The sequence below is a fragment of the Trichogramma pretiosum genome, unplaced genomic scaffold, assembly GCF_000599845.2.
Source record: "Trichogramma pretiosum strain Unisexual culture from Peru unplaced genomic scaffold, Tpre_2.0 scaffold29, whole genome shotgun sequence".
Classification (NCBI taxonomy): Eukaryota; Metazoa; Arthropoda; class Insecta; order Hymenoptera; family Trichogrammatidae; genus Trichogramma; species Trichogramma pretiosum.
The window spans coordinates 1,576,108-1,603,418 of NW_019641669.1; the positions used below are offsets into that span (position 1 = coordinate 1,576,108).

At 39.8% G+C, this 27,311-nt stretch overlaps 2 protein-coding genes across 2 annotated transcripts; one reads left to right on the forward strand and one right to left on the reverse strand.

Annotated features, from left to right (window-relative positions):
* Nucleotides 1–7: 7 nt before the first annotated feature.
* LOC106660028 (Bardet-Biedl syndrome 4 protein homolog) lies at nucleotides 8–10,945 on the forward strand. The gene is made up of 8 exons (XM_014382839.2): nucleotides 8–217; nucleotides 405–777; nucleotides 871–968; nucleotides 1,320–1,636; nucleotides 5,913–6,035; nucleotides 8,566–8,737; nucleotides 9,405–9,598; nucleotides 10,633–10,945. Exons 1-8 carry the CDS (start codon nucleotides 25–27, stop codon nucleotides 10,900–10,902), a joined length of 1,740 nt encoding a protein of 579 aa, XP_014238325.1. The 5' UTR covers nucleotides 8–24; the 3' UTR covers nucleotides 10,903–10,945.
* Nucleotides 10,946–12,288: 1,343 nt separating this feature from the next.
* LOC106660066 (sex peptide receptor) lies at nucleotides 12,289–26,483 on the reverse strand. The gene is made up of 5 exons (XM_014382897.1): nucleotides 26,220–26,483; nucleotides 16,592–17,219; nucleotides 15,800–15,911; nucleotides 14,831–15,039; nucleotides 12,289–13,970 (listed from the first exon to the last, which is right to left on the reverse strand). Exons 2-5 carry the CDS (start codon nucleotides 17,110–17,112, stop codon nucleotides 13,502–13,504), a joined length of 1,311 nt encoding a protein of 436 aa, XP_014238383.1. The 5' UTR covers nucleotides 17,113–17,219; nucleotides 26,220–26,483; the 3' UTR covers nucleotides 12,289–13,501.
* Between the last annotated feature and the right edge of the window lie 828 nt (nucleotides 26,484–27,311).

A 27,311-nucleotide genomic window follows, 5' to 3' on the forward strand; every position in this document is an offset into this window, starting at 1 on the left:
CAAGTTAAACAATCGAACGTTAGGATGAACAACAGTAACAACAGCAACAATATCAACAGAGCACCGATCGTGAACAATGGCAGTTTAGCCGGGCCGAGCAGAGCAACAGCAGCAGCAGCAGCAGCAGCGGACGTGAGTCGTTTTCGTAACGGCGATGGCTCCTCGGCGACTGTCGCTGCTGCCGTAGCCGCCGCCGCTGTTTCTCCTCGTATCGCTGGTAAGACGGAAGACACTGGAAAAAGATCGTCTCTCGAAATTACATCTCGCGCCCCTCCACCGCTACACATTATTATAATAACTTTCATTCGATCTTGATAATGGCACGTGCCGCTCGCTCGGCGACTTAGTGACACACATTTTTCACACTTATAACCTTCGTTTTCTCTCGTCGGCCGTATAAATAGGCGCTGGAGGCGGAGGCACAACGAGTGGCAACAGCAACAACAACAACGGCAATGCGACAGCCACGAGTAACAGCAGCAACGGCAACAACGACGACGACGAAGACGATGCCAAGCTGGAGTTCAACGGCGAGCCGATGGGCAGCTACAATTGGATGCTCTACCGTCGCTACGTGCGCCACGAGTTCAAGCTGTGCAAGCAGCTCATCGACAAGGAGATCGAGCAGTGGGGCGGCAGGTGCGAGTACGCCTATCACATGAGGGGCCTCATCATGCGTCGCGAGGGTAGGCTCCAGGAGGCCCTGGGCTGCTTCGTGCACTGCGCCAGGCTGGAGCCCGACAACGTCGAGAATTACACGCAGATCGCCAAGACATTGTGAGAGGCATCGATTATATTCCAGAGCTCTTCTATAATAACAGATTTTTCATAATATGGTAATGACTCGGTGGGATTTTATTATGCGTATAGTTTTCTCATGGGCGATCAGAGAAAAGCTCTGGAGGCGCTCGAGCTGGTGGAAAAAATCATGGACCCGATGGACGATTGGGAAGTGCCTTACTACATGGGTGGGTATATAGCACGCGTCTGCTATTATCATAGGCATTACTACTATTTGATTCGCGCTGGCAGTCGTGCTTTCGCAACAAAAGTAAGTTTTTGATCCGATATAACAGCCTCGCTCCCCGAACATTTGCATTAAATTCAAAATCTTACTCTCAAAACGGAGCGCAGATGGGGTGGAAAAATAGCCGAGAAATTCGTGCTCCGGCATGTTTAAGAAAACTCACTGCCGCTGCTGCGATTGCAGCCATTTCCATGCCATTTGCTTTGCAAAAAGCTCGCGATCCACTTGCATTAATAAGCAGAAATATCATTCACTTCTCTTCTTTTTTATTATTTTGCATACACAACAAAAGGCGAATGCTATCTGCGAATAAATAAAACGGACGAGGCGAAAGCTCAATTCTTGCGAGCTTGCAAGATTACGCGGAACGACGTGCCGTACGTGGCGCTGGCCGAGCTGCAGGTCCGGCTGGGTCACGTGGTCGACGCCATCCAGGTCTATCAAGAGGCTTTGACCATCGAGCCCGACAACAACGAGGTGGCCGCGGATCTCGGACTGCTCTATCTGAGCCTCGGCGACTCGAGAAAGGCCTTCCAGCAGTTCGGCAAGGTACTGGCCGAGGAGCCCAGGTGCGACAGAGCGACTTTTTCCATGGCTTATATTATGCAGGTATATTATATGATTTATGACCCGATGCGGGCGGAGGGATATCCTTTTGATTGATTTGACGTTTTTCCAGAATATTTTTGCAATTTTTTTTGTCGCGCTCTCATGCACATTGGTTAATGTTGTCGCGCGCGCGTGCATCATTTTCACGTCGTGTTCAATGTCGTGTGCAAAATTTCAAGCGGATTGTGACGGTTCCCACCCACTCTCGCTCTCTTACTTTTATGAATACATTTATTTTATTAAAAGAGAGTAATGGAATGGCCGGTGAAAACTTTTATTTTTATTTTGATTAATTCGTATCTGCACATTGTATGGTTCTAATATCGAGATGAAAATGTTTCGCCGTTCGCTATTCGCAATGATTATAACTTTTTTATTTCAGTGTCTGTAGTTTACTAACACATCTACTTTTAGCTCATTACGCATTTCTGAAACTTGAAAGACAACGAAACTAAATTTTTAATTTTGACGCGACTTTTTTGTGCAATATAAACGACGGCATCGCTCGAGCTCTCTTTCAAAAAATACTTCAAGGCGATCGGGAAAAACGACTGCACGTCTGCGCGTAGTCTACAAATCGAATGCTAATAATTGGTTAACCGAGCGAGGTAGCACGCGCGTCAATCGTAATTGCCCGCGAAATTATATTCATCACCGAGTCGTTCAAAGATTTAATATAATGCGGAGAACTTTTTTTCGTTTCACTTGCACGTATCAACTGTCCGACAACGAGTTTTCGCTCGTTCATAGCACTCGTCCCGAATTAGCATATATTATATAAGTTTGCGAGTGTACAGGCGCGCGCGACAGCGAAGCTCAGCTCGCTCGATCGATTAATCGTTTTAATAATCGTAATTATTCAGTTGCGACATCTGCCACGAACAATTATCACGAGCAAATGTTTCAATCGAGGCGTATGAATTGCATCCCACCCGATAGTATATAGTAACCGGTTAATTTTCTCCGACATTCGATACGTTGTATACGTGCGCCGTGGCGTTTACTGGCCCTTCTTTTATTTTGCGCGAATTAGAGGTGTAATGTAGAAGCGATTAAAAGATCGCAAAAAAAGAGCAATTCGCATTATAGTAGTACAGTAGCCGTCAAGCGCATGTATCATGTAGTTAATCCAATCCCGCCGCGCCCGAAGCTTCGACTCGCACGTATACATAACGTACATATATGAGCAATTCTATAAACAATTCTTAAAATTTGAGACTTGTAAAATGTAATTGATGAATTGAGACTTGTAATTGAAATTTTAGTCGCTTGAAGCATATGATGGACGTCGATAAATGTTCATTGAGATCCCGGAAACACGGAAAATGCGAGAAAGATGAAAATTTTAATACGCATTTTCTACAACTATTTTTTTGGTCTAGAGGGCAAAAAATTGCATTTTTCCATAAATATATCTATTTTTATATGTTTGACATAATTGAAGTCATTTAAAACTGTTCTTTGCCTCTCTTTTGGCTGAAGGACATTAAATGTCTAAAGAAAAATCGACTAGAGTTTAAAAAAATTATATATACATGGTATCATTTTTAGTAATTAATTAACAATACTAAAAATATAGCTATGAAAAAATAACTGCATTCTTGGTAACGGTAGGATGTAAAAAAACTACAAAACATAAACAGTTTTGAGATGATTTCATTTTTATAGACATAAAAAAGATGCGAAACAAAAGCTTAATTAGGGTGAGTGAAAAGTGATTGGCATTGAAAAATTGACATCAACTTGAAAATGTATTTTATTTCCCTCAAAAAATGTATTAACTTTTACAACACTTGAATAATAATGATACATAATGAAATAACATCGAAGGATCTCATGATATCATTATAAATAAATATTTTCAAATTAATCTACTCAACAAGTGAATAAAATTGTATACATCTATGACAATGCGCGTGTTATTCCGTATTTATGTAGTTTTAGTACCACTACTATGTTTTTTATTAATGTGAATCATGAGCCCATTCTTCTGTGTGAGTGACTTTTCGCAAATATCGCATGCACATGTGATACCCTTATGGGCTGCATCAATGTGGCGTTTGAGATGAGTGTTCCAAATGAATATTTTTCCGCATGTATCACATGTGAACGCAAAACCTTTATGCAATGCATCGATGTGCTTTTTAAGGTAATTCTTATCTGAGAATTTTTTTCCGCATGTATCACATGTATGTTGGACAGCATTGTGCACCGAGTCGATGTGGACTTTCAGATTATGTTTTCGCGAAAAATTCTTGCCACATATATTACATGTTTGTTTGGTACCACTGTGCACCGTATTGATGTGAGTTTTGAGATTACATTTTTGAGAAATTGACTTTCCGCATATATCACATGTATGTGCGACACCATTATGTATCACATTTATGTGTTTCTTAACATAATATTTATCTCTATACTTTTTTCCGCAAATATCGCATGCATATTTAATACCATTGTGCATCACATCCATGTGGAGTTTGAGGTAACTTTTTTTCTTAAATCTCTTGCTGCAAATATCGCATAGGTAAGTTACATCATTGATCAAGGTACTAATGTGCATTTTGAGATTATGTTCGTTTAGTCCAGTGAAAACTTACATGGAATTACATTTTTTTGGGGAGAGATGAAACCTAGTCTACTTTATGTTTTTGGGTGCGCTGATTTCATTGCCGATGTTATTTTTTTACCTAGAACATCAGCGTCAGGGTGAAAATCGAGGGTGAAAGAGTTTTTCGCTGATATCTTGCGAATGAAGCAAGATACAGAAAAACTAATTGCACCAATCGATTCCCCGTGAAATTTTACATCGAAATACACTTTAAACTTTTCAAGTGTCAGTGCAAAATTGTTCACAATATTGAAAAATTAGTTTACAGCGGTCGGCACTTATAATTGTCAACACTTACTGAATTTTCTTGCAGAAATGATTGATCATGTTTCTCGGCAATCAATTCATTATCATTCTCTACATGCGATACATCGATAGCTTCCTCTTTCACTCTGAAATAGTTCGCAAATATAAAGTATTTTGTTAAAATGTTTTTATAGATTCATTCACTTCCAATGAAAATTACCTGACAATCCGATTAAGTATGTCACTAAAAGATTCCATTTTTCACACTTGGAATTATGGTAACAATCCACCTTTCTGTGACGATTGTACATATCAAGCTAACCTGTACATGGAAAAACTAGCAAAGTGCGCAGAGCTGTGCTTGCTATATTATGTACAACTGTCTATATCTGTGAAACTTCTGTGCGATCAGCTCCGTGGTACATCGCTCGGTGATGTATTACAGCGTATCAGAGCACTGTGGAAAACTTGCCGGACAACGCATTAGATGGAGAGGTCATGATGCGATGCACAACGTAAACAATAGGATAAGTTCGGATTTGAATGTTTTCGCCAGTCTTTACATTGAATTTAATTTATCTAATATTTATGAAACATCTTATGAAATTTAAAAATTATTAATGCAAACGAAGAAAAACCAAGTCATTATAACTATTGGGCGTCGAACTTTATATATATAGATATAGTAATATCTACACCATTATGGTGGCGTACCCCCCGGAAATTAACACGCGTTTGATACAAATAATCTCAATTAAACGCATTCTTGTGAAATTCGACGAGGAATCCGAATATCATATAATTATTTTTCGAGTAAAATTTTTAAACGGCGCCCAATATGAATGAAGAACTGAAATTATGTATCTCGGATCTAATAAATAGTAAATATTTTTCTATAAATAGTGCATGTTTAATGGAAAAATGAGAAAATAAAAAGTGATTCTCCAATCCGCTAAACAAATGTATTAGTGCGAAAATTTTATAGAAGTTTTGTAGAATTTAAAGTGTTAAAAGCCATTCAGAGAATGCGTGCAAATTGTTAATAATTTTTTTTAAACATTTTAAGGAGTCTGAAATACTCTGAAAAAATTTGCACGCGCCCTTAAAATGACTTTTAATACTTTTTGATGGTTGTTGAGTAAAAAGTAATTGAATTTACATATTAATAGCATATACTTAAAAGTGTTTCAGGTATGTTAAGAAGTGATATTAAAGAAAAAATGTGTTTTTTAAGGAACACAAACAATTTACAGAAAAAAAAACCTATCGAAATTTTCATTATTTTCGTATTTTTCTTGTTCTCAAATTGTAAAGATTTTTTATAGAACTGCTCATATACCTACACATAACAGTGATATACACGTAATTCTGCCATACGTAAGTTCGCCCGATCGCTTCTTTATACTTTATTTTGTGCAGACTCAGGGCGAATTCGACGTGGCTTTTTCCAAGTACAAAATTGCCTCGAACTCGCTGATGGAATCTTGGGCTCTGTGGAACAACATCGGCATGTGTCTCTATGGAAAACAAAAATACGTCTCGGTAAGTCAGCGACCTCCGCGTGACGACGACGACGACGACCATCGCGTCCTGATGGTGGACGGTCGTAGAGCTATTATTTTTATTACATATTAAACGCTTCTTTCTTTATGGCAAAATGCCACTTTGTGCGCGAGTAAAGTTTCGCGCCCAGCTTCAAGCGAGATCTTCCTCCTCCTTTGGCCGTAGTAAGCGGCTGCGTCACGAATTATATACAGGATCGGGCGCGCGAGGGGCTTCATAAAAATTCGTATCACGCAGTGGTAAAGCTTTATGGAGTAATGACCGAAAGATGAGTCTAGAAAGAGAGAGGCCACCGGCTGCCACTACAACTGCAACACTACACCATGGCCTGTGTGTAGAATCAATGCGTCTTCTTCGGCAACGAAGAAAACTCATCTTACAACACGATTCTCCCCCTGAAGCTCTGTTTTTTCTCGGCTCCTCGTCTCCCGGGATCAATCCTCCCCCGACTTGGGATGGACAAATGGTATTTTTTCTTCTTTTCTCGATATAATTAGCACTTCATGTGCGCGCGCGAGCTTTATGCCACTCTGCACATGCTTCCTACTACCTACGTGTGTAGGCCTATTACAGCGATGAATTTACGCGCGTATGAATGTGCGTACAAAAAAATATTAAAAATAAATTGTAGGGTAAAAAAAAATTGTCGTTCTCGCAAAATTCATTGATCTGTAAAGTAACGAGCTACATACCCTACGTGTACAAAGGGGTCATTAAGCATCGCAATTCTCTCGCTCGAGATAAATACAAATCCAGACTGCAGGGCGAGCGACTACTAGTCGTACGTGTGTATAAAATGAAAAAAAAATCGGGACAAGATCGATGGCCCCGTGCTCGCAGCTGGACACGCGCGAAACAAGCCCCGGGATTAGAGCTTTGCCTAGTAGTGCTCTCTCCCTGTATATTCGTTGCCCACCCTCTTTCCAAAAAAAGATCGTATGATGTTTAAAAATTAACAAGATAGAGACACGAGATGGAATCTAAAGCTCCGAATTAAAGTCAGCGCGTGGATGAGACCTCTCCTCCTTTTTTTTGTCTTTTTTTTTTATTCACTTGCTCCGCCTCGATGTCGAGAACTCGGTTTAATATCAACTTTGTTTACAATATCGAAATATCGCAGATATATCAGAAGATTGAAAAAAAAGTTTTATTACCGACAAATAATTGCCTTCATAAGCATTTTTAATTCAGATAGGGTCCATTTTATGCTTTGGTATTATCAACTAAAACTTTCACATTCCAGAAGATATTGATTATTGATAATTAACTTTTTTTAATTACCCTTTGATTTTCAGATAGATATTGAATACGCTAAAGCCAACGAAAACATGAATGTTTAATTACTACTGATAATAAATAATAGTAAATAATAAATAATAATAATAATAATAAATATGCGGAGCACTCATCCTCTACAAATAATAATTAGTAATATTTTATTGGATTATTTTGAATGCATTCCACTATAAATATCGCAAATTCATCATCATGCCTTTCACCGTATTCTCTTTTATATTTTCTGTTTATTTAAGCTCCCCAAGTCTGTTGATTCTAAAACGCAGTAGTCTAATGCGACACTCGATTCACAGCTTGATAAAATTGATAAAGTGTGCTCTTGAGCTCAGCTCATGGTAATCCTCCGAGTCACGTTGCATTTTCTCTCAGCACCCCCTAAATGACTTTTGCACGGTAAAGCCGACTAACGCCAACTGGGAAAGTTCCGCTGCGATGCAAATCTCGAAAGGAAAGCTTTTTTTCCGTCTATTCTATGCATATGTGAGTATGTGCTGTGGGTACGATTTAAAGAGACAAGCCGAGCTGTGTGATTCGGGGCGAGAGCTCGAATCGAATGCGTTCTCGGGGCTGCTATTTATTTTTTACGTAGAAAAAAGGGATGTGTATAAATTTAAAGCAATTATCTTCGATTACACCCAAACGAGCGCAGGTGGATACGAGTTTAAAAGTAGTTCGTGCAAGATATACACGGATACCCACATCGAGCGCGCATAATAGTTTGTTGTTGTTTGAATACCGATTCATCCTTGGGTTAATAAATCGATGGGATAGAGAGCGGCTAAAGATACCTTATTAATGAACGTCACACATCCTGCAAATTTATATAAAGCTCGCTCGCTCGCGAGAGAAAGAGAGAGAGAGAGAGAGAGCGTGACGAAGACAACGTCGACGACGTTGTCGCTAGTGGCAACCGACGATATTTCACCCGCGCCGAGGCAAACTTTCAACTTTGTAACTCCCTTATAAGCAGCAGCAGCAGCGGGTAGTGGTGCAGGGGATACATATACAAGACGTAAGATGTACGACTCGATCTAACGACTCTTGCAGTTATATATATAGCGATAAGATAATTTATACGAGAGCGTTGAAGCATTATTTTTGCCGTCGTTCCCGCCATAGTCGTTGTCGTCGTCGTCGTCGTGCCGCTGCTGATATTGTTTTTTTTTTTTTCACTCACTCGACCCATTCACATGATACGTACGTGTGTGTGCAGGCCATTACTTGTCTGAAAAAAGCGCACTACTTGAACCCGTTGGCCCTGCCGGCGGCCTGCAACTTGGGCATTGTCTACTTGGCCACGGGACAAGCGGCCTCGGCTGCCATTTACTTGTGCGCCGCAGTTTCCGCCGGTCCTGACAATGCCATGCCGTATATGCTTCTCGGATGTAAGTATACATATGTATAGGGAGAGGGAGCTTTATTATATAAAACAGCAGCATAGCGGCAACTCTATTTTCCTACTTTCCATTATGTCTACACGCGCCAAGCGGCTCTGTATTTTCCTTTTATGAAATAATTGATCGAGATTTTCATTTGAATATTTCAGCGAACGTTACCTTATAGTGAAATTAATAAATGTCCGGCGGGATTATACATCAAATGACAAAACATTTTATAATTTGAATTCCTTTTCCGGGACACGAGAATTTTGATTTTTTGTAACGAAAAAAAAAGATGTACAACCGAGTAATTTGATGAATTTTTCACTCGCGCGATACGCGCTTTTAATACAGACTAGACATCTATGTGCGCGCTACGCGCGCATGGAACTCTTATGAGTATTTAATTTAATATATGAAAACATTTTGAAAATAATAATCAATCAAAATATTATTAACTACAGAGGGCGTATATAGATGACACTAAAATATTTTTTGTACTTACATGAAGTTGGCTTTAAGAGGGTTCAATTCGATCTATAATCGCAATGGCTCTTATATTAATTAGATGTAAGAAAATAATATGTAAATCGTGTCCATATTTCTCTCTTGTCTTTTTTTGTACACGAAGTGGCTTTACACGGCGCGCATTATATTATTGTGTGCTCGACAGTGGCGCTGAAGCGGCTGGACGATCTCGAGGGAGCCGAGAAGGCGCTGGAAAAAGCTCACGCACTGGCGCCGCAAGACCCGCAAGTGCTCCTCAACTACGCGGTCATAATGGACGCGCTGAAAAGACACGAGCGCGCCAAGGAGTTTCTGATTATTTTGAACGACGTCACGGCACTCATCGACGTCGATCCTCAGGTTTCTCTCTCTCTCTCTCTCTCTCCTATATTTTTCTTTTTTCACTCGCGATCACGGCTTTATTTATTTTTATAATATCAGCAGTAGCGAATGAAATGTCAATTTAGTTTTTCTCTATTATTTCATTTCGGATGAATTCCGCGCATCTATTGTTAAAAAGAAAGCACTCGCGATAGAGACAATGATGGAGCTATAGCACTCTGCAGCGCTGTATATAAAACATAGTTTCGTTTCGCTTTGATCTACAACCGAAGTTTTATACTTGCATTCTCAATAAACGCGAAACTTTGTCAATTTTCTCTTTGCATATATAGTACGATCGTTTGGTCGTAATATTTCGATAAGCAAATTCGCGAACGTGGAAAAAATAAACGCGTAAAACAGTCGCTCTCTCCGCGAATTCGTATAGTTCAATCTTATCGAAGATTTCGTTGTTTATATTTTGTTTTACTCTTTCGACTATCGATTATGTCGGTCGAATTAAAGTCAAGATTCATCGAGCATTTCGTCGACGCGCATACATTATATATAAGAAAGCATAGAGAAGCACGACGCACGAGAGCTCGCCGAGCTTTATAGTAATATTATATGTATACCACCACAGCGCTTGGTGAGCCCCGCAGGCGAGCTTGTACACAGTAGTAAAAATCCACTTCGCCCAGCCACGCACGACGTATATACCGCGCAGCACAACACGCGCTCACAATTTCCGCCCCGAGAGCATAATTTTCTTGCGCGAGCTTTATACTCGTTTGTGCTTTTTTCTCGGGCGGATTGCATGCCTTAATTTTTTGTTCGTCGCTGCTACTACCTGCCGTATGACACGCAATCATCGATCACGAGAGCTTTCGATACATCAGCGACGCGCGCGATGTGCGTCACTCGCGATGAATCATTATAAATCGCGCGCGGGCTCCGTGTTAACGAGTCTCACATTTATACAAAATACATAACGATGGAAAAGATAAAAGGGACTAATAAATTTTGTTTCTCTGTTTGTGTGCATGTGTATGTGGCAACATCCCGCAACACAGATAACGAAAATGGCCAAACATCTCGCGTCTAAATTGCGAATTAGCGATCCATCATCCAGCCGCATCAGCGTGAGCGGCGGCAGCAGTCCGACTGGCATTGGTGGTGGTGGCGGCAGTATCGGTGGAGGTGACATTTCTCCGAGCCTTCAGCCAACAGCGGCAAGGACAACGACGATGTCGAGGCTGTCGCCGATGCTTCTTGCTCCGCCAGCGCCTCCTTCGCCCTTTGCCGACGAGATCAGCAGAACTTTATCCGAAGACGAGGTTTGAGGAGGCGAAGGAAGTTGAGTAGTAGAATGCGCGAGAGAGAGAGAGAGAGAGAGAGTAAAAGCGAGTGATAAAACGTTAATTTGGTGCAATACTCGACAAACGACTGCTAATGAAAACTCGCGGCCTTAGCTGCTGCCGCAGCTAGTATACAGCTCCGCTGTTCCGTGCGTATCTCGAGAGCACAGCTGCGCCAATCTTTTAAAGCTCCGGCTATATAAGCTGCTACGTTGTTTATGTACTACTTGCGGCTCCGGCCCCCGTTAAATGATTAATCAAGTTTACACGCGTGCACTCAGAGGGAGAGATGGTGACTGATGCCTACTTGGCACGCAAAGAAACTTTACCCGGCTTAATCATGCTATATCTTTCTTTACGCACGGATTTTTAAGTTGATACTTGATTTAACGTGCATCGGTTTATTTTTGTTATTATTATTGATGATTTTTGTGCTGATCGCCTCTGCGCTCTCGATTAAATAATTTGGCATATAAGTAAATCTCGTAATATTTTAATATTTGTGTCAACTTCACAATATTCGCGTGAAAACTTAAAAATTACCATTCCTGGCATTGTTTATGTCAAGTTTTCAACTTTTTCTTTTCTTGAGAACACATTCCAGTGGGATCCAAACTTGAATTCGTACAAAAAAAAGATGCATTTTACGGAGTTTTATCGCATCCTATTTTTAATTTTCAAATTCTGATTCCCGATAGGCCCATCGAGCTTTTTTATCCAAATCATCACGAAACAATCTTAAGAAACTGTATTTTCGAAAAAAAATGTCACTGACTGGTGTGCGTTGTTACCCGCGCCTTCTACACTCGTAAGAAAAATTCAACTCGATTTTTAGTATTTTAATGATTTTTTTATAAAATCCCAATATCCCAATAGGCCCCATAATCCAATCCATCGAAAAAATGGTGTTATCCAGAAATCCAAAAATCGCTCCGAAAATTCTGAAAAAATTCAGGCATGTTTTTTGATCATTTCTAAACCTTTTTTGTTCTATAATTTTTTCTCGTAAAGTTTATGGTTATCGAGTTAAAAATTAGCGAAATCATTTTATGACATACAGGTCTTCGAGAGCCGAATTTATAATCGCCATTTTGAATTTCGTCATTATAACTATTTTACAATAAAGTATACAAGACATTGACCAAATTTATATGCGTGAGATGCACGAGCGAACCTTTTTTCCGTGTTGAAATTTGAGTTACGCGAGATTTTTTTCTCGAAATTTCATGTTTTTTTTTACAAAATTGTTTATAACTTTTAATTGAATAATTTTTTTTTAATTCTAACCCCGGATTCGAAAAGTACGTTAAATTTTACGTGAGAAATCATGTCTGAAAAGTTTTTTAAACAATTTTTAATCTGTGTAATTAATCGCTATAAATGTTGTCCAAAAATGGTCACTTCGGGCGTTAAAGGGTTAATCACAGAGTGGTTTAATTAAAGCTATCAAAGCAGCAGTAGCAGCAGCGGTGGCGGCGGCAGCAGGGGACACGAGTGCGAGTTAGGGAAATCGAAATACCTTTGGTTCATCTTTTTTTTTTCATTCATCCCTGTCATGATGCGTACTTTGAATTTTCTCCGCTGCTGGTCAAATCGCTATTGCGAGAGGATTTAAAATATAGCTGAGCGCGTAACTCGCGCGCGCGTGAGTTTCCACGATTAAAGAACTACATTCGAATTGCAATGCGCAGGGTGTCTCCGATGAATTATACATTTGCAGTTGTTATTATACATATTATTCATGATTATGAACGTTTTGTGTGTTGTATGATCGACGGCAAAAAATGATAAACACAGATATTTACGCTTATTACATGCAATGTTTATTATTAAAACGTATGTTAATTACAAATATCTATTTACATAGCGATCTTTTTTGTTGTTGATTTCTTTCTTTTTTTGATCCTTGACCTAAAATACCGTGTGCGCTTATAAACACGCGAGCCACCATTATTTCCGTTGAATTTTTTGTCTTCAAACGTAAACACGAGAAGCCAGCGTACACGCAGTTATAAAGGCAAAGGACAGTTATAAAACGCTGAAACAACTCGAGCGCGAGAGATGCGCGCAAACGAATTTCCGGTGAAAAGTTAAATAAACGGTAAGGAAGAATTTTTTTTCGACGAGATGGAAGTTGGATAAGGAAGTTTGTTGCACGGGTAATTAGTATAGGACTGGCTTTGGATATAGTGAGAGCAGAGAAGAGAGAGAAAGGGGTGGGGGATGATTCAGGATCGCCGACGTATACGCGCTTAATACACGCGAACTGTGTGCGCACGTATGTAATACGGGGGTAGAGCTCGTTTAAATAACTTACTTATATACACATAAAGTACAGTCATTATATAAAACACACTTATACACTCGCGCAGTAACTGGATTTGCTTAATTCCAACAAATATACATTAGAAACGGCGTGTGTTTGTTTATAGTTTTTTTTTCGTGTTGCACTCATAGAAAATATATTTTATACAAATTGTCAATAAGGCTCGTCCACACTTTATATGATGTAACACTTTGAATGAATTGCCGCTGCTGCTGGTTCACGATGATGGTCGTCGTGGCGCGACTTTATGGCGCTACATCAGACGTAGGTGCTCTGCAGCTCGGTTTGATGGGTGCAGGCGGGCTGCCATTTGGCCACGATCCGGCTCGACCTGAACAGCTGGCCGAACGCTTGGCGAAACTGCCTCGACATCAGGCAGTACAGGATGAAGTTGACGGCGCCGTTGAACAGCGCGAGTATGTCCATGAACTCGCCCATGCTGTGGTAGCAGCTGCGAAAGAAGCAGTCGCCCATGAGGCCCGACAGCAGACCCAGCACGCCCTGCGGGATCTCCGTGATGAGGAACAGCAGGAGGACGGCCAGCAGCATGCGCGTGGTGCGATCGGCTCGGCGCTCCGAGCGACTGCCGCTGGACGACGAGGCCAACACCGGCGAGTGCTGGGGCTGCAGTTGCTGCTGGTAATCCGCTGCTGCTTGGCCGCCGCCCGTCGTCTGTTGCAGAGCCGCCGTCGATACCGGACAGAGGAGCCTGCGACGGGCCTTGGCTCTACTTGATATAACACAGGGACAAAAGTTTAACGCTTTCGGCGATAATAATTTTTGCAACTTGTATATCTTTCTGTAATTCAATCTCAATTCAATCTCAAAGTCAAATATACTAGAAGCATAAGCGAGCGTAACGAAGTGGGAAGGATTTTTGGCTCGCGGCGCCGTTGAGAACTCATACATCGAGTATTCTAATTATAACTATTGTATAGTTTATGAAACGCGCGCTCCAGGGTAAACTTGCTTTTCTGCGGCGAACAAGTACATTTGGAACTATTCCGCAAACATCTCATGTAATTAGGTACACGAGAGTCCAAGGGAAATGCGTCGCATTTTGCGAGTAGCGCGCGGGCATGCCGACATTTCTGCTGCAGGACTCGTAATCGGGTAGTCTTTTCTCATTTCGTGTACTCTCGGCGCACACCTAATCAAGTTGACAATGAAGTGTGCAGTTGGTTTTTCTTCCCTTACTTTTTTCCGTTTCTGAATTGGGTCCGCACCGTGTGTACGTTTCTTGATTTAATGAAAATATATTATGTGTAATTTATTGAATGTTTTGCGATGATTTTAATTTTGCAGAAAAATTTTGCTCTATTGCTCGAACTCGATGAATTATTACCGAGATTCAATGAAAATCATATTAGGATTAAGAAAGCTCGAAATTAATGTGAAATTTTTTGTTCAACTTTAATTGGCTTTTAATTGAGTTTCGTTTGATAAAAAAAAAATAAATAGAACATGGACTGAAGCTCTATTAATGTATCATCATAATTTAAACGAAATGTATTTTCAATGTGATCCAGTTATAATTAAAAGAATAAAAGTGATCCAGTTATAATAAAAAGTAATAAAATAACTCACTTGTACAGAGCCTGAATCAATATGATACTGATGATGGTGAGCACGAGGCAAGGCAGCAGCTTTACCAGTACCCCGAGAAGCCAAAAATTCAACTTGTAGAGCAGCCCTCGGCCGTCGACGCTCGAGCTCTGGCCCTGCGGTATCCTGCTTGCGTCCACGTGGTACAGCACTTCTTGCCCATTACCCTCGTTGAGTCTTTGTTCCCTAATCTGCAATAATAATATGTACGCACACACATGTGCATCCATCACTTCATGAAAGTTGTTCGGTGGCGCTCCAAGCACTTATGAAACTCGATGCTAAGTGCAGCGGTGCCCAGTAGTTTTCGGTGGTGGTTGAGGTGCTAGCATAACTCGACTCACGAGTGATATTATTTAATTGAAAAGTACAAGTGTGTGCGCGTGGACAGAGCTCGTGTTGCTGTCATTACAATTTGCCGGCGAGCCTTACGACAATTAGCGCGTAGTCTGCGACAGTTTGTGACGAATTATTTTCATACGTTGAGAGTGAATATTTTTCGGGAATTGCTTTATGTGAACTTTATATAGTTCTTAGTTTATTTAGTGACCGTAGCGGGTTTTGAATTTGAATTGCACTTCGGATAACTAAATTTGCCGTTGTGATTATCAGAATTTTTATATGTACACGGAAAGCCATTCTTTTCCAGTACAAAGTAAATTTTCCAATACTTCGATTCAGTTTTTCGATTAATAGAATACGTAGAATTTTTATAAAAAAAAATTGTTTTTTTCCACAGAAAATTCTTTGCTCCACGCGACCACGTACAAAAAAAGTCAAACCTAGGGCTCTACCTCGATAAATTCTCGTTTTTGAAAAAGTATTTTATGCGCTCTTTGACAAACAAAGTGATCAGAAATCAAAATTCAATTTTTACACGAGCAAGCGAGCTTTTAAAGGAAAAATTATGTATGCATAAGTGTTTGTGAGAGAGCTGATGAGAATACTCACACCGAAAACGAAGTAGCTTGGCGCGCAGGCCAAAACAGACGCGACGAAATTGCTCAGCAGGGCCACTCGACAACGACTCGGTGTACACCAGCGTCGACTGCACTGCGGAAACCTGTTAACATGGCCATTCCAAAGATGCGCGCGGGTATAGAATACATAATTGATTTCAAAATTTATGGTAGGCGATAGTGCGATGCAATTTTAATGTTAAGATGCCAGGGCAGTTATCGGAAAATTTCTCACCTACTTTTTTTTGAAATTTTAACTGCTTCAATTTTTTTTTTTTTCAAAAGTTTTGCATAAACAATTTTATTTAATCTTCATTCAATCCCATTGGAAAAAATATCAATTTGTTTTATGCAACGGGATCTTTCAAAAAAATTATTTTATTCATACGTCAAATTTCCGAAAAACGATAAGAAACAATAACCATACTCGCATGACAAGTGCATACATTTTTCCAATTTATAAGGTAAAAAAATTCGCACTGCAATAGCACTGACTTTACAACAAACAAAATATCACGTGCATTCCTCGAACCTCGAAGTCGTTCGCTCAAAGCTAGTCTTTGCGAGCACGAGCGATCTTATATTGAGCATCGCTAGATCTTGTACTTATATCCTTCGATGAAAACATCAAAGGAATTCGCGCGTCAAAGACTACGAAGTATTCGGTGCATTTTCTCCGCAGGAAGCTAGCTAGGCTTGTGCGACAGGGCGGAAATCTTTGTCGTCGTGATAGTAGATAGTAGTAGATAAAAGTGTCAGAAAGAGAATCGACGGCGTGAAATACCTGACAACGATGTATCTCCAAACGGCCAAGGTGAGGGTGAGAGCGATGCTGATGGTATGCAGCAGCTGGCTGAAGTGCATGTGAAAGAGGACGAAGACGGCCCAGCCATAGGGGAAGAGTCGATGCTCCGGCAGTATGATGTACTCGTAGACGGCGAAAGGGATGTACTCGAGCATGACCAGCACGTCGCAGCCCGCCAGACCCGTGAGGATGCGATTGACCGGGGCGAGGCGTAGTTCGCGCCTGGTGAGCACGGCGAGATTCACGAGATTCGCCAGGGTGCCGAAGCCGCAGACGACCAGGGCCACGTAACCGTGGTAGCCGCGATAGCTCGAGGCCAGACGGCGGATGAAGCCGTCGCAGGGACAGGAGCCGCAGTTGCACGAGACCGCCGCCGACGAAGTCGACCAGTCGTCGCCGAAGCTGTTCACGTACTCGATGTCGTCCTCGGTGATGTTCAGCCGGCGCAGAAGCTCCGAATTGTTACGCAGCAGTACCTGCTGCCAGGACGATGTAGCCATGTTGCTGCTGCGTCCCCGTCCACCACCTTGTGGTTGTTACTTTCGTTGCTTTGAGCTCGAAATGTATGATCGTGTTTCGTTGCAGCATCGCCAGTTCATCAGCCAATCTGTACAAGGAATTAGTTTAGTGCACGAATAATTAAGACGATGCTAAGCAGGAGATAACTCGAGGCAAGGTAAAATCTAATTTTTCAAATAGGAATTTTACTTTGCCAGATATATGCGCAAGATCACAAACTCATTAAAACGCACGTAAAAGCTCCGCAGCTATAAGCATATATTATGAGAGCGCGTACATACGTTGCATATCTGTTGGAGATCCGCGACTTATAGCGCGTTACATGCATTACGGTAAATAACTGCCTTGCAGGCGATGTATCTCATCTCGTGCGCGCGAGCTCGGGAAGAGAGATGGAGCAAAACATTCGTTATAAGGTCAATGTGGGTATTTTCGCTCAGCTAAGCCCCTATTTTTGCTCAACTTTGAATTCAATTTTTACATGAAATCAAAACTTAATACCAGTATTTAAATAATAAATTTATGTCAAACATGCTCAGCTCAATACGATCAATTAAAAAAAAAATTTTTGTGTTAAATTAGATCTTTAATATTAAATTATTGAGCGAATATAGAGACATGAGCGAAAATACCCACATTGACCTCACATCTGCCGTGTGTGAGCGAATACCCGTTCTCTGTAATGCTATCATTAAATTAACATTGAAGTATTTGGATATCATTGGGATTTCTCGTCTGTATGATGTTTGGTGCAGGGACATACCGCATATATAAATAGTATATAAATGGTTGTAGAAAGGAAAAAAGTCTCAGAAACGGTCCAGCTTTTCTGCCCTGGAGATATGTGCTTTGTCTCAATACAATAATCATTCGACCATTAATATGTGGGCAATTAATCAAAAATATGCGTATCTCAGTGACCCAGCTTACTCAGTCAAGTTGCAATTGCTACAGACCTTTTGAAATTGCGGTATTCCTGATTTCTGCGTGTAACTTACATTTCAACTTGTTTGTTAATGTATTCAAAGCATCATTCAAAAGTGAAAAAAAGTCTATGGTTGTATTATACTGTGTCCAAAGAAATAATTTTATCGTTGTTAGGGAAAGTATGTTAATTTTACCCAAGCTATTGTACCTATGATATTTTCTTTAAAATAAACAAAAAATTCGATGAAAGTTTCCCCTTGCTAAGCATATGCAACTTCTTGAATGGAATGTTAATTTAATATAAAAAAGTAAGTTTTAAACAAAATACATGAAAACCGATAACTTAGAAGGTCTAATTCCACTGCCAGCGGCCTACATAAGCCGGGACATGAAAATATACATTTTTTTTTATAATTGACCATATATAAATATTTATGATCTACGCGGGGAAAAATTTTTGAATATACATAACGACTTAAGTCCATTTTTTTGGAAATCGATATTATGATGAAAAACACCTATATTTAGTGTCTACTTTAAGGTACAAAGGTCAGAATAGACGAATATAGCTTCTATCGTTAGTTTCAGCATCGTGCATATAACGACTTAAGTCCATTTCGTGAAAACTGGGGAAAGGCAAAACGACTTAAGTCCACCTTTGTAAGCTCCAAAATCTTATAGAGAGTCTACTTTGATTTGAAAATGAAAGAAAATGATATTCAAACATATAAATAGCTCTCACATTCTTCGAATGTTGTGAATTTCACTATATAATTGGTACATTTAATACGCGAGGGGTCATTTTCGCGATTTTCAGTTTGGCCTTTTTTCGTTGCAAGATTTGAGATCTGACGGCAGTATAATGTTAAATGAGCTATCTTATCAATGTAAAATCATTAAATGAGGTTGTGCGAACAAACTGCGCGAAATAATCGATATTGAAAAAAGTGTGACTGCCAAAAGTGGACTTAAGTGCAAAGCTTGGAAAGGCAAAACGACTTAAGTCCATATTTTTTGCTCCGTATCATCGCTATGATGCGCCTTTCAATTTCAAAAGTACATAGGTCAAAAGCTACTTCATAGTAGCTTAAAACATCATAGGTTCAGACCTCAACTCGTCCGCGTCTAGTTAGGCTGGCACAATCAACTTAAAACGCGTTTTTCTCGAAAACACGAAAAATGGACTTGAGTCGTTATGCCTTTCCACCACAGATATTTTGTGCGATGTAGAGGAAAAGGAAATAATTTTTTACGTTTCACCTGCGTATAAATATAACGACATCGAAACTTAGGAGAGTTCAAGAATTCGTAAATAATTTTACAAAAAGTCTTTTTATCAACCATTTGTTTTTCAATTAAATGAAACATTCGAATCCATGTCCTTTTAATTTAAATCTTATTCGAGAAGAAGAAGAAATCAGCTCGGAGAAAAGAAATTCTTGTAGCTGTGAAGCGAAATCAGTGATTTCTCATTGTGACAAAGTTCAACGGGTTAAAAAAAAAAGATAAATGAAAAGAAAGGAAGCAAATCGAGTACACATCCAACAACAATTGGCAATACATCAACAGTATGGAGCTTTAGGAAGAGTGAAAAATAACTCAAGCGATTGGGGGAGCACTTTGACGCGAACTTCTATTTTCTTATACATGCGCATTTGATACATGTACACAATGCTTTCGTCTTAATTATATAGAATCTTTGTGAGCTTTTCTAGCTCTATCTCTCTTCCTCTGTCTCTCTCTCTTTCCCTCTTTCTCTTTATTGCAGCCAAGTATTGGCACGCTGCTGTGTGCTGCAAGTATTTGCTACGTATACTATATATGTTGTGCTACTACTCAGGGATGAAAAGACGAGAGAGAGAGAGAGAGAGAGAGAGAGAGAGAGAGAGAGAGAGAGAAAACAAAACAAAATAAAAACGCGCGTGGGGCGGGTGATAGCCGTTTCAAATTGTTAGTTGTGTATGCGCGGGACAATAAAACGAAATTTTCCGATTATTAAAATTTCTTTTTTTTGCATTCTTATTTGTTAACAACGCATTCAAATAGTGAATTCCTCGTTGCAGCTTTTTAAAAAATTTAATTCTTAAAATTCATCAAGAAACTCTTTTTATTTCGAGCTTCAAAGGAGAAAATTATAATTTCAGAGGTTGACTTCCGGAAATTCCAAAGTTTAGCCTCCGCATAATGAAAATTACGAGTAAAGTACTAAGGCTCAAGAAGATAATCTTTTACCAATTATTTGAGTAATTTTCGCCAACCTTCTAACCTGACATGACTCCGGCAAATTTCAGTTTGAATATTTCGTTCTGCAGCCTTCGCCCCTTTTTTTTAAAGCTCGAGAAGTCGAGAAGGTACGCATGAACGGGTGATGCGTATAGATAGGATTCGCGGAAAAAAAATTGCATCGCATCCGACGATGCATTTCGTTTGTATGGCATCGAGGATACATAATACGTACACGACGCAGTATATAAAGTTCGGAGCGAGAAAGAGAGAGAGAGAGGACTGCAACAGTTTCAAGAAGATGTGTACTCGTAAACGCCAAATACGATATTGCTCGAATTTCCCGATTTGTATTGTGTGTATATGAAAGAGAACAGAAGGTTTATCGGGGATCAGAGTCACGCACCCAAGTGCGTAGTTATGCATATATATACTATATACCTATTATAAAACTCGTTCGACGCCTGCAATCCTATAGACGATAGCAGCAGCAGCAGCAGCAGCAGTAGCAGCAGCAGCAGCAGTAGCAGCAGCAGCAGCTTGGAAATCTTTATTTTCGCATCGTAATAATAATTGCCGCTCGCGCGCTTTTCGATTCACTCGTGCCAACGTGTGTGTGTCGATGTGTGTTTGAGTGAAGTTTTTTACACGAAGGGCTATAAAGCATATAATAGGAGCGTATAATATCCTCGCCCACGTGTGACGCACATACACACATAACTCGAGCTCGTAAGCGCGTAATTATTCCGTTACATCGATCAAAGTCGTCGAGTATTGTGTGCATTACATATGGCCGATTCTCTGTGGTTGTCGCAAAATAATTTTTTTGCTGCTGTTATAAATAACTCGTTATTTAAATGTCATATCATTTTATTAATATATATTTGGTACTTTTGAAAACTTTTTTTCAGAAGTTTGGAGTTTTTTTTCTAAATTCGTGGTTTTTCCCCCATTATTTCAAAAATGGATAGCTTAGTTTCGAGTTAAACTGGATGCTATTGAATATTTAGTTAGCTTTTTTGAATATTGTTCAAATTTTGAGAAATAAAATACTTCAAAAAGTTCTGAGAACTTGAGGAGTTTCCTACAATAGAGAGAAACATAAAACTCAAAATTTGTAATCAAGTTTGTTCCAGGCTTCATCGTCAAAAATTCATAGAGCTGTGACGGAAAAATCGATATCGGTACGCTTATCTTGTAACTATATTTGTTTTACTACATCGGTATTATTTTAACTCGTGTAAAAAATTTGATTAAAAACAGTTTGCACGCTAAAGATTTTTCATTATTAATAAAAATATTTTTGTTTCATAGTTTTCCTTTTAAAAGTTAAATAATGTGTACAAAAGTTCTTATTTATATTTCAGGAGCTGTTGTATCACAGATTCTTTCACATCTTATTTTTTAGAGACTTTAAATTAGACTCATAGTTTATAAATGGAAGTTATAGGGCAATCGCCTTAATACGACCTACGCGTGCAACCGACCAGCCAACGTGTGCAACTCCACGTAAGTACATCCTTTATTTCACACTCAAATTGTAGCTAAGGTTTTTGGGTGTAAAAAAAAAGTGTTCATTGTAGACTAGTACGATGTAATAAAAAACAATAACCAACAAACAAAGGGAATAAAATTATAAATGAATTCAGATAATTTTTAATAACAATAGAAATAGATGTAACAAATTCAGATACTTCTTAATTCCAATAAGAGGCGAACGATGTGAAGCAAGAGAATAAAATCAAAAATTATGCATACTGAATGGTGAAGACAGTAATCAAGAGTGCAACATATGATGATGATGATGAAACAAAGTTCTGAACGTGCTTAGAATAGGAGCGCTTCGGAAGATCGCTTCGAAGTCTTGCGTCATTAAAAATAAGGATATACTTCTGTTAAAATAAAAGTTTTCAAATACACTTTCCAGAATTTCCAGTAAACATTTTTCGAAAAAAAAACTAAATCAATGTCTGTAATGTATTTTGTTCACGTAGCTTTTAGAAAATACTCACTGGAAATCCTACAGAACACGTTTAAAATTTTTCATTTTAAACTTGGCTTCAGTTTTTCCTTGACGAATTGTGATAGATTGTGGCTCCGAGAAATGAGGAATGATAGTCCACAATCCAAGCCTCAAACAATCCGATTAATGATCGTAAACATATTAGATCTGGCATATTTAGAATAACTCCTCTTGATGCGCACGTCCGTATATAGTAAGCTCTGAGGTCCAAGTTTGATCGTGCCCGGGTATTCCGTACAATCTATAATTGACGCATTCATAAGTCTTTATAATTTAAGTTTTGAGATAAGCCTCGATTCAGATCTACGAGGAGCTGATTTAGACCAACTCAAATTTTGTATCTTTTAATACATTTGGTAAGTGTACTCAGTTACTTCATTTTCATTTTATTGAATTTAATTTCGTATTTCGATTATACCACGGTTGAAGTGATACGGCCCATATAATGCGATACACACACGCGCTCGCGCTGCGTCGACTCGAGCTTTGGGCGAAAATTGAAAAGGCAAATAATACTCGGTGGCGTACGCAACGGATTCGCCTTGGTAATACGTATAAATCACTCTTGGTATTATTAAAATTACCACACGAGGGTTTGGTTTTGGGCTCGCGTTTAAAGTATATCAAACTTCCTTTAATTATATCTCGGGCAGTTATTCAAACATAGACGTCCACGCCGCGTACGGCTCTACCTCGCGGCTCTCGATACATTATCAAATTTCGCGGCATATAGGCCAGAGTAAATATTTTGATGCGAAGGTAAACTCACAAATATGGCTTTCTCTCTCGAGCTATTTGCGCACGTATAGGTTTCGTGCCCGATAGCCTCTCTCCCGGAGAGTGAGGCAACTTTTTCTCCTCCTACTCTCTATTATTTCTCTCTCTCGCTCAGTTCCAGTGAATCTATAAACCAGGGGTGATCCGACCACATAATCAACATGTTGCGCGTCATAAAACTTTGATTAAATTTCGCGTCTTTTCGATTAAATCCCGCGCACCATTACGTATATATACTATATGTATATGAACCGAGCCTCGAGTCCAAAGCTTTTATTATTCCGCTCGTCTATGTCTGTCAGACCTTATACTTTAGTCAGTTAGCGGAGGAAGGGGCCGGGGGGGGGGGGGGGGGGGNGGGGGGGGGGGGTGACTCGACGCGTCGAGACGATCTTTACTTTTTTTTCTAAACATGATTTTACGATGAGTCATTTTGCGTATATACTATCGACAGGTATCCTTTCCTTTTTTTTGTCTTTCTCTTTTTCTCGCGCAATTTCCCTATTTTGTTGGCAAATTGAATTGGACTATTATTGCGAAAAACCTCCCGCGTGCGCTTGAGCTTTTTTACACGATGATTTATCGTGGGCGCGCGGCACGGATCGTTGACACGTTTTCGGGCCAGAAACTTCTGAAGATGTATTATTTTTTTCTTCTTTTTTTTGGTCTTCGAACCACGACGCTGGTTTCCGGCGAAATTTTAGATTTCCACGCACGTATACTATGCAAAAGAAAAGTAAGAACGGAAACTTGCTCTCGCGCCGGAGCTTATAATCGTATATATATGGGTCAAAATAATACTTTTTTACAAAACCATGCGCACGTATGTCACCGATCTTGACGCGCTTTTGGTATGTTATAGTACATGGTAAAAAGGTCACAAAAAAAAATTTTTAGACCCCCTCCCCCCTCCTACCCCCCACTTCCGGTATAAACGTCCATTTTCGATCTATATTTTTTCTGAGGACATGAAGCAAGTAAAAAATCTGAAAAAATTCATAAAAATACTTTTCCACAATCCAAACAACCTTGAATTTTTTCAGATTTTTTGAGTGCTTCAGGCCTTCAGAAAAAATTATTGAAAATTTCAAAAATCGAGATACGGCGGTATGAGCCGATGTAGTACTCGGAAATTTTTTCAGTTATTTTTCGCATTAAAAAACATAACCTCAATTTTTTTCAGATTTTTTCAGATTACCTAACGCACCTTTTGAAGCCAAAAACCGATTTTTTTGACGAAAATAATTTTTTTAGGACAGTACGGAGCCTCGAAAAATCTGAAAAAAATTTTTTCTTGTTTTTTTCATCAAAATACGTAATCTCAAATTTTTTCAGATTTTTTAATTGAAGGCGATAGCTTCTAGGGCCGAAAAATGCTATTTTTAACAAAAAATGGTTCCTAGAACCCGATGGTTCCGGTGAAAAAATTTGAAAATATTTTTTTTGAATTCCTTGTCAAATTTTAATAAATTTTGACCGTTTCAAAAGTTCGATTGAAGCTTCCTAGCTCATTTTAGAGCATCAAACGAGTTTTATCATTCCTTAATGTCTTCAGAAACGTCTTCAGATATTTTGCACTAATCTTTGTCCTGCTCTAAAATGAGCTAGGAAGCTTCAATCGAACTTTTGAAACGGTCAAAATTTATTAAAATTTGACAAGGAATTCAAAAAAAATATTTTCAAATTTTTTCACCGGAACCATCGGGTTCTAGGAACCATTTTTTGTTAAAAATAGCATTTTTCGGCCCTAGAAGCTATCGCCTTCAATTAAAAAATCTGAAAAAATTTGAGATTACGTATTTTGATGAAAAAAACAAGAAAAAATTTTTTTCAGATTTTTCGAGGCTCCGTACTGTCCTAAAAAAATTATTTTCGTCAAAAAAATCGGTTTTTGGCTTCAAAAGGTGCGTTAGGTAATCTGAAAAAATCTGAAAAAAATTGAGGTTATGTTTTTTAATGCGAAAAATAACTGAAAAAATTTCCGAGTACTACATCGGCTCATACCGCCGTATCTCGATTTTTGAAATTTTCAATGATTTTATCTGAAGGCCTGAAGCACTCAAAAAATCTGAAAAAATTCAAGGTTGTTTGGATTGTGGAAAAGTATTTTTATGAATTTTTTCAGATTTTTTACTTGCTTCATGTCCTCAGAAAAAATATAGATCGAAAATGGACGTTTATACCGGAAGTGGGGGGTAGGAGGGGGGAGGGGGTCTAAAAATTTTTTTTTGGGACCTTTTTACCATGTACTATAACATACCAAAAGCGCGTCAAGATCGGTGACATACGTGCGCATGGTTTTGTAAAAAAGTATTATTTTGACCCATATATATATCTATCTATGAGTTTATATGAGAAGGGATAAAGTCAAGCTCGCGTCAGCAAAAGGATTGGAATGTTAACGAGGGAGAGACGAGCTGTCGGCAATTTTTCTCATCTTGTATTACTAAGCGGGAACGTTTAGCGCGCGAAGTGTTTTCAACTCTCGACAAATCGACGCTTCGAAGAAATGAGTTTTCCTTAATCGCGACTGTTACAATGTATATACACGATAGAGAAAAATAAATAATGACTTTTCAGCTCTGTGTGCACGTGCAATTGCTCTAGCGAGATTCTTTGACGTTGTTCAACGTTGATTTGTATTTTTTATAACAAAATTGCGATGGAAAAAATTGCAGTAAATTGAAACCAACGGATTCTTTTGATTAGAAATAGTTGTACTGCGTGTCTGCTGCTGCCGCAGTTGAAGCTGTAGGAATGTAAACGTTCATTGCGGCTCAATGAGTACGAGTGACAATCGAGCTTTTTCCTCACATTTTTCAGCGTTATTTTTTTAAAAGGAAACAGAGACAGACAGCAAAGCTCAGTGAATCGGATGCCCGGGCTCGCGCTCACATTGAAAAGCAAATCGATGAAAACGAAAAAAAAAAACTATAATCGGTGGGCAGGTGGTTGGAATTATTTTTTTCCCCACGAGTTAATTGCGTGCACTGTCGGGCCGGAGAGGATATTGCATATCAAATAAATCCAAATTCTAGCTTTACTTTCAGCTCGTCGCGCATTTCTACATACGTGCAGCGCGCGTGCTGGCAATAGAGATTCACCGCAAAAAAGTACCAAAGTGTGCACAGTACTTACCACATGACGCTCACTGTCGATCTAAGCGTATCGAATCCGTAATTGAATTGCCGGACGATCGACTGCTGCAATGGATGATCGATCGATGACACACAAATTTCGACGTTGAAAAATTTGCTCGTGCTCACTGCACACCGTGAACGCGAGAGACCCAGAGAGCGAAGACGAGAAAAGAAGCACACTGATCGGCGCCGGGTGAACTTGCAAGCTGCAAAAAATTTGAGCGCGTAAGCTCTGACACTCGGTCGGGGCGCCAAAGCGATACTGACGCGAGCGAAGCAATAACGAGTCGTGATATAGGCTCGGTATACGGCGGCAGCGGAGTGCGAGTGAGTATACATACGCGCTCGCTCGGAGGAGGATCGACTGGCACGCGCAGCGTAACTCGAGGGAGGACTCCTCTATATACGCGAGAGAGTTGCAATGCTGCGAGGATATAGCGAGAAAGTGGGAGCCGCGTGTGCGACTGCTGCGCATGGCTCGGCCGCGCCACCGATCTCCGTAGTCGAGCTTTTTAGTCCTACCGTTGCTGCCATTGCTCGATCTCGAATCATTTTTCCTCCCTTCGGGACGAGGGTATATACAAGCGTTCAACCGTGTGTGTGTGTGTGTGTGTGTGTGTGTGTGTGTGTGTGTGTGTGTGTGTGCACGTAAGTTCGTTGGCACCTTGCGGCTCGCTGTTGCTTCGCACGAGTGAAAGCGAATATAAGACATTATCTCGAGACGTATTTTTCCGATAATGCGAAATCGATTCACCGAGAGCATTCCGCAGTTATAATGCGCCCACACGTGAAATTAACTCTCGAGACTCAAGCGTTGTATAGACACAACACGGGCTATATGTACGAGCCGTATCGGGCGGAGGGTTCATTTTCGGTACGTATATCACGTCTGACGCGCGCACGTCACACACAACACCTATAGGCGTTAAGGAGATAAAAAAATAAAATACACCGGGGCTATAATATGTGTATCACGCGTCTTATACAGCGGTATACGCCGATGTATTATACAGCTTATTAACCCGAGGGGTCAAGTTCGATCGGCCTCCTCGTCGCCCCTTCCGAAATGACAATGAACTCATCTTCTTCT